The following is a 9,993-nucleotide window of genomic DNA, read 5'->3' on the forward strand; positions in this document are numbered from 1 at the left end:
TGTATGTATGTATATATATATATATATATATATATATATATATATATATATATATATATATATATATATATATATATATATATATAATATTTATTTATTTATTTATTTATTTATTTATTTATTCATACTCCTTAGTTTTCTCATATTAGTCTGCACTCCATACCCCATAATAAAAATACAGTTTTGAAAATGAAAATTTTTGTGATATGCAGATCTGAGTAAAAAAAAGAAAGAAAGAAAGAAAGAAAGAAAGAAGAAGAAAAGAAGAAGAAGAAGAAGAAGAAGAAGAAGAAGAAGAAGAAGAAACTTAAATCACTGACATACGAAAGTAATTAGCAAAGCTTCTCGCATCATACCCAAAAAACGTCCAACGAAGTACTGAGTTAAAGGTCAGATTTTTTTTTGTTTTGTTTTTAAATTAGGCGTGCTATTAGGTTTTATTTAGGCTATATACCTGTAGTTAAATTGTAATAATCAGCTAAAACATTATTGTAGTTTGCTTTTTTAATGGACTTATTTTTATTTTTATTTTTTTATTCGCAACATTTATAATTTATATTCAATAAATCCATGTTTTTTTATTCGTTGTATTGGCCATAATCGGCAAAAGTCCAGCAAAATGCTCTTTGTTCCGGCGGAAGTGTCGACGCGGTGGTGTTGTCATACAGTACCCGGATGCATCTTATAAATGAAAGAGCAGGCCTTTAAGCCTTTCTTTTCTGAACGACCACCGCGAGGTTGCGTTTCCTGGCTCACCGCTGTTCGCGTTTCAATTGTTTCCACGAATAAGTCGGTCAGGAATTACTAACCATGGTAATTGGAAGTTTTACTAATATCGTATTAACACAGACTAGCAGTCTTTGTTGTGTTTTGTGTCTGTGTTTAGGTGTTAAACAGCTCGTGTAAACACGTGCCGCGCTGTGTTTCTGAACCGATGTAACGGCTCTGATGCATGTTTTGTAGGCTTGGAGTTTGAGCAGTTTTGCGATCAATGAATGCCAGTTTATGCCAAGAGATCTGCTTATGAACTTTTGTTGAAAAGTTCTTACAGTGAACTTTTATGTTTTATTTCCTATAGCTTTGTTTGAGCTGCTAGGAGTAGTGAAGCAACAAAGTAATACTTTTTTTAATTCATTAGAACACTTTAAAAGAGAGGAGTTTGTATAGTCACAGTAATAACATCAACATTGTGAGGTATTGTGTCATATTTCTGGCTTGTTAATAAAGGTTTTATATGTGAATGATTATTTATATATATATATATATATATATATATATATATATATATATATATATATATATATATGTATATATGTGTGTATATTTACTGGTGTTTTGGTTGTGCATATTGTCTGGAGTTTAGGTGTCAACAAACTCTTGTGGCTTCATTATACGCAAAATCCAGTATTGATCGGTCTGTATTTTGTATGTGTTGGTAGCTTTGTTTATAAATTCAATTTATGCATGTGTATTGTGTAAAGCATGTATTGAGTGTTTGAAACTTGCAATTAAATGTGTGTCTGTTTAAATAAATAAATAATAATAAAAAAAGAGTGCAGGTGTTTTGAGAGTCGGAATTACAGTTTTCTGCTGTTTGTAAAGTTTATTAACAGCACATGTATGTTTTGCAGGCCTTCAAAGACACTGGTAAGGCTCCAGTTGAGGCTGAGGTGGCAATCCACCGTATCCGCATCACTCTGACAAGCCGCAATGTGAAATCTCTTGAAAAAGGTGTGTTTGCACCTCTGTGCTCTGGTTGTAATAAATTGATGGCAATGAGGATAATAATATATGAATGATATAAACATGAGCTATATTATACGCTATTCTGAGCCTTTTTTTCATCAAACTAAGTTGTGTGTCTAAATAGGTGAGGCATGTTGTCATTTAAGTTTTCTTCCCCCCCGTAGTGTGTGCTGATTTGATCCGAGGTGCCAAGGAGAAGAGTCTGAAGGTGAAGGGACCTGTGCGTATGCCCACCAAGGTGAGTACCAGTTGTTGTTGTTTTTTTTTTTTTTTTATATATATATATATATATATATATATATATATATATATATATATATATATATATATATATATATATATATATATATATAAATAAATAAATGTGTAAAATATGCTGTTCTAATCAAATGGAAGCTTCAATTAAATGCCTGTATTTAGTCAAAGACAGACCTTTGTGATGAGAATGTCCCAATTTTTAAGATGTTTGTTGTCAGACTGACATTTTTCTCTCTCTCTCTCTCTCTCTATTTATTTTTTTTTCTCCCCCATCTCCGTCAATAAGACCCTGCGCATCACTACTCGCAAGACTCCATGTGGTGAAGGTTCCAAGACCTGGGACAGATTCCAGATGCGGATTCACAAGCGCCTCATTGATCTACACAGTCCATCTGAGATCGTCAAGCAGATCACCAGCATCAGCATTGAGCCTGGTGTTGAGGTGGAAGTCACCATTGCAGATGCATAATTGCTGTCTTCCAACTTAATCAGCTGTGTATTTGCTATCAGCTCAATAAAATTAAAATTTTTGGATTTCTGTTTGCCTTTTTTCCCCCGACATCAAACTGTTTAGGTACAAAAAAAAAAAACTTGTATAAAATTGTCTACTCATGTTGCTAGAAGCCTGTATGCATTTCTTTTATTCTGTGAAGCACAGTGACATTTAAAAGTAAAAATCACTCCATTCCAGTGTCGTTTAGAATCCAACATTTAAATGTTGTCTGTGTTCTGCAGAAGAAAGAAATGCATATAGGTTTGCAACTACATGAGGGTGAGTCAGTAAAAATGAGTATGTTTGTATATTAGATGGTTGAAGATGGTACTACAGATTTTTTTTTTTTTTTGGTGCCTTAGCTGAAGTAGCAGAAATCTGTAGTGTGTTGTTTTTTTTTTTTTTTCTTTTCTTTTCTTTTCCATTTGTATAATTATATATGCTTTTTTTGTCATTAGTAGATAGACTACTTGAACTATTTTTACTAAAAAATGTGTAAGGTTGGTTCACATGAACTGAAAAAGTGAAAAGTTTATTGAAATTGTGAAGGGGAAAAAAAAAGGTAAATGTGGGGTCCCTCACAGCAAATAAAATGTAGATTTATACATAAATTACATTTTAGGTTTAGGCAACCCTGCACTCTTAAAAAAATAAAGGTGCTTAATGCCATAGAACAGGGGTGCCCAACCCTGTTCCTGGAGATCGACCTTCCTGCAGAGTTTAGTTCCAACCCTAATCAAACACACCTGTCTGTAATTATAAAGTGCTCCTTCAGATCATAATTAGCTGGTTCAGGTGTGTTTGGTCATGGTTGGAGCTAAACTCTGCAGGATGGTCAATCTCCAGGACCAGGGTTGAGCACCCGTGCCATAGAAGAACCGTTTTTGTCTAAATGGTTCCATAAAAAACATTTAACATCTGAAAAACCTTTCTGTTGCACAAAAAAGGTTCTTCAGATTATAAAAAAGGTAAGAAAGATGGTTCTTTGTGGAACCAAAATGGTTCTTCTGTGGCATCACTGTGAAGAACCTTTTAAAGCACCTTTATTTTTAAAAGTGTATGGTGTAGGTCAAGGTTCACGCACATATTTTGTTAAGGGCTAAATAAATAAAACGGGACAAGAACAAGCAGTCGTCCCAAAATGCACCTGTGATTTTTGATTGCATACACCCTAAAAGAATTTACAGGTGTGCTAAATCTTTCTAGGACCTGATTGTTAAGTTCTGATTGGTGAACAGGTGTGGCAAATGCATTTTGGGTAACATTTTGCCTGTGTTATTTTATTTTATTTTTTTAGATGGTTTCAGTTGTTTCAAGCTAATCAGTTTGCTTTTACTGTCTTGTCTAAATTTATGATCAATGCAAATGTCAGATTGAAGACCCTGTATAATTTAGCTCTCATTGTTTTAAATATAGAACTGTTTTAATCACTGTATAATCATGGCAACTGTTATTGACATGACAAATGAGGACACTGCGTTAGTGGCTATGGAGTCAACTGCTTGTGAACCACATCATGCAGTTCTACCAGAACTTTCAGGAGTTTCCTCCATAACATCACAGGTCAAAAGATTGCAAGTTCTAGTGTTTTTTTTTTTTTTTTTCTTAACTTTTTTCATAACACATAATTTGGTTTTGTTTTTATGTATATAGTATCGCACTTCGTATGATGTTTGATGTTTTTGGTATGTGCAGAGTGAGAACAATGAAATTTCTGAACCGCATCAACTTCGAGTTTACTTGAAGGTGCGCCCTTTCAGTGAAGAGGAGCTCAGAAGCAATGAAGATCAGGTATTGTAGATCAAGGTTTTGTTTGCTTAAGGAAATGTTGAGCTTTAATGAACAACCTTTTTCTCTCAGGGTTGTGTTGTATTTGAAGACTCTGAGACCATTGCTCTTCATGCTCCCAAAGGATCTGCCACCATGAAAAGCAGTGAGAAAGGAATTGGTCAACAGGTTTATAAATTTAGCTTTACCCAGGTAAAACTCTATTTAAAAACTTAGAGCTTGGACAAATCTTAATTCTGTAGATTCTATAGATGTTGATGGGTTTTTTTTATTTATTTATTTATTTTTTTAATTGAAATGCAGATCTTTGGACCAACATGTACTCAGGCAGAGTTTTTTGAAGGTACAATCAGTTCACAGGTGCATGACTTTCTTCATGGAAAAAATGCATTGGTGTTCAGTTATGGTGTGACCAATGCTGGAAAAACGTACACCATACAAGGTGAATTTAACATAGATATCTGCACTTTATTTATTGGTAGTTTTCATTCATGTTACTTTAGTGCATCCTGTGATATATCTGCTGTTGTTGGGTGTTTGTAATCATTATGTGTGAAATTGTCTGTTTTTAGGTTCTCAGAAAGAACCTGGCATTTTGCCACGTGCTTTAGAGGTCATGTTCAAGCACATTGGTGGCCACCAGTATGAGCATATGGATCTAAAGCCATATTTGAGCTCGGATGTCCAAAAATTGGACTCTGACCAGCTAAAAGTAGAGAAGAATGCCAAGGCAGCACTCTTCAGTTCGCTCAAAGAGGTAAGACTGATTGTGAAGCTCAGGTACAGTCTCTCCAACAGGAGAAACTACTGTGGCATAGTTTTCATATTATTCCTTGTGCGCTTTGGTTAATTTTTTTTTTTTTTTTTTTTTTTTTTTTTTTACACAGCATAAATACACTTGACATTAAGTTTTGGCTTAAATAATAGTGCCATTCTTTGATACAGCTTAAATCATGCTTATCTCTCGTCACAGGAGCCTGAACCCACAAGATCCAGTAGAAATAGCTCAACATCTTCCTCAGTTGGTAGTTTGTCTTTTTCCAGTGTTTCATATGACCACACAGGTAGTAAGCATTACGATTACTAAAAAGTGTGAAAAAGACCTATGAGGACCTGGTTTTAGGTTTGTGCCTATGTCTTTCAGCCGACAGTGTTGATGGCATGGTTGAAAGACCGTGTCTGTACTCCGTTTGGGTGGCGTTTTATGAAATCTACAATGAGCATGTGTATGACCTGCTTCAGCTAGCCCACACGACCAAAACAAAAAGACGTCCTGCACTGCGGGTTTGTGAGGACAGCACAGGGAGCTCTTACATTAGAGGTACAGTTTCTCCATTAAAAGAAGCAAATGTTTGTTTGCACTTTCAGTGCTTTTCTTCTAAAGTTTGTTGATGTCCTTGTAGATTTAAGATGGGTTAATGTGCAGAATGCAGAGGAGGCTAGTAAGATCCTACGTGTGGGCAATAAGAACCGCAGTGCAGCAGCAACCAAAATGAACCAGTCATCCAGCAGAAGGTCTTCAATTACCCATTAACCGATTTTTAAAAAATGAATAAATAGCTTTTTGTTTATTCCAAGTATAGAGGTGCTTAATACAGAACGTGTTGCAGTTTAGTGCAGCCTTTAAATTTAAAGCAAATGGTCTGTTTGCAGTCACAGTATCTTCACCATCAAACTGATACGCATGGAGGGAGGAGATGTTCAGGGATTGTCAGAGTAAGTGAAATGCATAGGTTTCAAAACATCTGTTCTTTTGAAAATGTAACGCTTTTCTTCTCTCCTTGCATAAAGTCTCTCACTTTGTGACTTGGCCGGCTCTGAAAGATGTAACAAAACCAAAACATTTGGAGAGCGTCTGAAGGAAGCTGGTAACATAAACAATTCATTGCTGATTCTAGGCAAGTGTATTGCAGCCCTCCGGAATAACCAAGGTTACAGGTACATGCAAATACCAACTAGGCAGTTTTTTTTAGGCAAAGTGTCGGGTTTATATATGCTGTGTTTTCAAAACCGTGTTCCTGTTTGCTACTTTAGGATGAAGATGAGTTACATCCCATTTCGAGAAAGCAAACTGACACGGCTCTTTCAAGGAATGTTTTGTGGGCGTGGCAGGGCTTCCATGATTGTTAATATTAATCAGTGTGCCTCAACTTATGATGAGACCATTCATGTGATGAAGTTTTCTGCAGTTGCTAAACAGGTTTGTGAGGGGAGGGAGGGGGGGGGGGTTAAACATCATAAGGTGTTGGCAGATAGACTGTAAGGTTATAGGTAGGGCTGCATGATAAATCTCATGCGATTGTCATGCACATCTAGTCAGTAAAGCTGGTTCTGTGATTTAGTAGTGAATCTCCAAGTGTGTTCAGCTGGAGCGGCAATTAATACACAGAGCCGTAAATAACTGACAAGCTATGCAAAAAAAAGTGCTCATCACAGATGGATCGCATTCGATTATGAGCGTGTTTTTGCGTAGCTGAACGCACGTGACTGAGATTTACTACTAATCGCAGAACCGGCTTTAGTGACTAAATGCGCATGATAATCACATGCAAATTTTATTGTGCAGCCCTAGTTATAGGCCAGCCTGCTCATCTGTGGGCTTTGCAATGGGTTGCAATATGGTTTTGGTGATTGCCTAAAGCATGTAACCACACAGGTCACTCAAGTGTTGCATCTGAGGTCTGTGTATATATTAGGTGTTGCAGGTTATACCTCCACGATCTCTTGAGTCTCTGGCACCACGTCTTGTTGGTCTGGATGGGAAGCCATTGCTGAAAAATGGTTTTATTGATGACCAGGCTGTGGATGACTACTTATCGGAGGAAGAGCTGCTGGATGGAGATGAGGCAGATATGTCAATATTACCTCAAGAGGTGACATTGCTTTGGTTGAACTCTTACGTCAGCTGAGGCACTGCTTCACAACACTCCAATAAGATGCTCAGTGCTGAAAGATCTCTCCCTCAGTCTCTGTGTCTCACTCTCTCACTCTTACTTATTTTTGCAGGAGTTGTTAGGCTTGGTGGAAAGCTTGCGTGTAAAGCTGTTGGCTGAGCGCAGAAAAAATCTGCTGCAGGAGATTCAGATACGAAAGGAGATGGGAGATGCAATGTTGCAACAAATCATGGAGGCAGAGGAACTGCACAGGTGCGTTATTGTGAATGGCGATATAAAGGCAAGTCACAGTAACATGGACTTGTGAAAAGTTATCTTTTTTTTTTTTTTTTTTCTTTTTTTAATTTTATTTTTAAGTCGTCAGATGGTTGACCTAAAGGAGAGTTATGAAGAGAAGATGGACCGCACATTTGAGATGTATAAAGAGGCATTGAAAGAACATGCGTACCAATGTGCTCTGGAGAGACTAGAAGAGGATTACATCCCTATAGAGGAATACAATGAAGAGCAAGAGCGAGTCAAGGTATATACACGATTGTTCAAATGTAATTAACTGCCAACTATTTAGTGTGTGTACCAGCACTGTGTGTGCTACATTTGTCTGTGTATATGTTATCGGTCATATCGAAGTATGAGAATTATAATAGGCCAGCAGCCTAGCATTGTAACTTTGCACAAAATGTGACGAGCTGCATTTATTAATGACTGATGAATTGGGTGTTTTAGATATAGTATGCTTGTCTAACTTTATTTTAATATAGGAGCTAGAGAAGCTTGTTCGAGAGTGGGAACAGAAATCCCGGTGTTATGGTCATCTGCCTGTCATGCAGGACAACTTTATGCAAACAAGTCCAGTGCCTACCACAGAAGAGTCAGGTATTATCCATTTAGGATGTGAATGTGCGTGTGAATGCGGATGTGTCTCTCTGCGAGGTGTGTGTGTTGTGTTTTTTTTTTTTTTTTTTTGGATCTGGAGAAATGTAAAAATGCAGCAAGGATCATATGGTGAGGGTTTATTTTGTACAGTCTAGTATGTATGTGTACTCTGTTCATTGACTGCAGATGCAGAAAGGTTTAAAATGCTGTACAAGGAAAAGTGTGCAGTGGAGAAACTATGTGTTGACAAGCAAGAGGTAAACGGACAACTGAAAGTTTCAGTAGCAGTTTCATGATTTGGTGTTTTGAGTTTTTGCTTTGTTTTTGTTTATTTTATTTTATTTTATTTTTTTTTTTTAGTTGATTGTGTCTCTCGAGCAGCGAATCAGCGAGTTGAATGAGACTCTGCAGGAAGCTGGGGAGAGTTACATGGAAAAACTTGCTGAGGTCCAAAATCTACAAAACAGACTCTCAAATCAGGTAAGACCACTCATTGATGAAATGCTGTATGGCCATGTGCTTATTACGAAAGCTGCTTATTTATCAACAGGAGCAAAAAATGGAGGGTTTGCAAAGTGATGTTGTGGCCAAAGAGAAGGAGATGAACAGTTTGCGGCAGGAAATTGCAAAGCTAGCTAATGATTCTGTAGGACAGTCTCGTCCGAGGTGTGGTCTGCTGGTCAACATTAAAGAATCAATGACGCCGCCATCTACAGGAAGTTTGTGCCGCACCATTAAAAAGTCTGTAAGGGCAACAACGTCTTTAAGGAAAAAGCCAAGCTGATTACATGCTTTTGAAGTGCTACTGTAGCACTATTTGTTGAATGGGTTTCTTCCATGTTTTTATTTTTGCAATAAAAGCTTATTTTAAACTCTGGGGTCTTTTGGAGTTGCATCTATGATTGTTTAACATGCTCTAACCCTGATACTGTGTTCAATGCACAGATGATTCAGAGTTTTGTAAATGTCTGTTTATTTGAAAAACCTTCCCAGTAAATTGTCTTGGGGTCATGACATGATAAATTCAATTTACCTTTGATCTTTTGACATATTGAAGGCCTTTGTGCCATTAAAATCAGCCAGCATTCACTATAAAACACTTTTAAGCCAAATACACAGAGAGAGAAAAAAATAAATTTAAAAAAGTACTGGCATCTGGACACAAGTCACTATTCTTTGCATTAGTGCTGTTTTGAACTTATTGTTTGAATGCTTTCATTTACTGGATCACTGAACTTTCCATGAGTTTACTGGTTTAAAATTGTGATTGCAAAAACCTGCTTTTCGTTTTTAAGGTGTTTTCATTATAATGTACTGACTCGAGAGCCGGGTCTCATGAAAATGCATATCAATAGCACAATTTGATTTTTCTATTTGGTGTGCTACACTGAAATTGACATTGGCTTGACATTTTGACGCAATCAGCATTGGTTCTCCCTTTTCAAATCTCATCAGAAAGGCATTTGTATTCAATACAAAATTAAAAGTTGAAAATAAAGTATCTGATAGGGTTAGGTTAGATAGGGTTTATATTGTCCCAATAAGGTGACATCCATTTAATAATTTGAATTAAAATTATAATTTACAGTGAATGTTATTGCATACTGTTTTATAATGTACTGCAATTCTGAGGTGCAGATAATTGCCACTATTTGCAATAAGTAGTACAAATAGCAGAAAATCCTCTATAATAGTTGCTGCCATAAAAAAGTGGATGGATTCGTTGCCATTAAAACTCTTGTTTTTAACAAGTCTGTTAAAACCTTGGAAACCTAAAGGGAATTTCTTAGTAAATTCTTAAATGACCAACAATTTTACTGTACCTAATGACATGATTCATTTTATGAAATTAACCTAATTTTTATGATACAGTCTTAAAACATGCTTCACTGTTTCTGGGTGTCTACACGTGCTACAGCATCCTGTATCGTGTCTAAT

General features: G+C 36.4%; 2 protein-coding genes and 1 non-coding gene across 3 annotated transcripts; all 3 read left to right on the top strand.

Moving 5' to 3' along the window:
• The first annotated feature begins 651 nt into the window (after positions 1 to 651).
• Positions 652 to 2,538, top strand: rps20 (ribosomal protein S20). Its single transcript, XM_051116215.1, has 4 exons — positions 652 to 813; positions 1,632 to 1,731; positions 1,911 to 1,984; positions 2,291 to 2,538. The coding sequence occupies exons 1-4, from the start codon at positions 811 to 813 to the stop codon at positions 2,471 to 2,473; spliced, it is 360 nt and encodes a 119-aa protein (XP_050972172.1). The 5' UTR covers positions 652 to 810; the 3' UTR covers positions 2,474 to 2,538.
• On the top strand, positions 1,771 to 1,839 carry LOC127169056 (small nucleolar RNA U54). The gene has a single exon (XR_007828196.1). It is a non-coding gene; the product is annotated as a small nucleolar RNA U54 (small nucleolar RNA).
• A 1,209-nt stretch (positions 2,539 to 3,747) lies between the features above and the next one.
• On the top strand, positions 3,748 to 8,932 carry zgc:56231 (uncharacterized protein LOC406257 homolog). The gene is made up of 18 exons (XM_051116241.1): positions 3,748 to 4,060; positions 4,193 to 4,288; positions 4,358 to 4,477; positions 4,589 to 4,727; positions 4,858 to 5,042; positions 5,259 to 5,349; positions 5,430 to 5,606; positions 5,689 to 5,800; positions 5,939 to 6,001; positions 6,077 to 6,223; positions 6,320 to 6,485; positions 6,982 to 7,158; positions 7,292 to 7,431; positions 7,537 to 7,702; positions 7,941 to 8,055; positions 8,242 to 8,312; positions 8,416 to 8,535; positions 8,606 to 8,932. The coding sequence occupies exons 1-18, from the start codon at positions 3,938 to 3,940 to the stop codon at positions 8,837 to 8,839; spliced, it is 2,442 nt and encodes an 813-aa protein (XP_050972198.1). The 5' UTR covers positions 3,748 to 3,937; the 3' UTR covers positions 8,840 to 8,932.
• The last annotated feature ends 1,061 nt before the right edge of the window (positions 8,933 to 9,993 follow it).

This window comes from Labeo rohita, chromosome 7 (genome assembly GCF_022985175.1).
Source record: "Labeo rohita strain BAU-BD-2019 chromosome 7, IGBB_LRoh.1.0, whole genome shotgun sequence".
Lineage (NCBI taxonomy): Eukaryota > Metazoa > Chordata > Actinopteri > Cypriniformes > Cyprinidae > Labeo > Labeo rohita.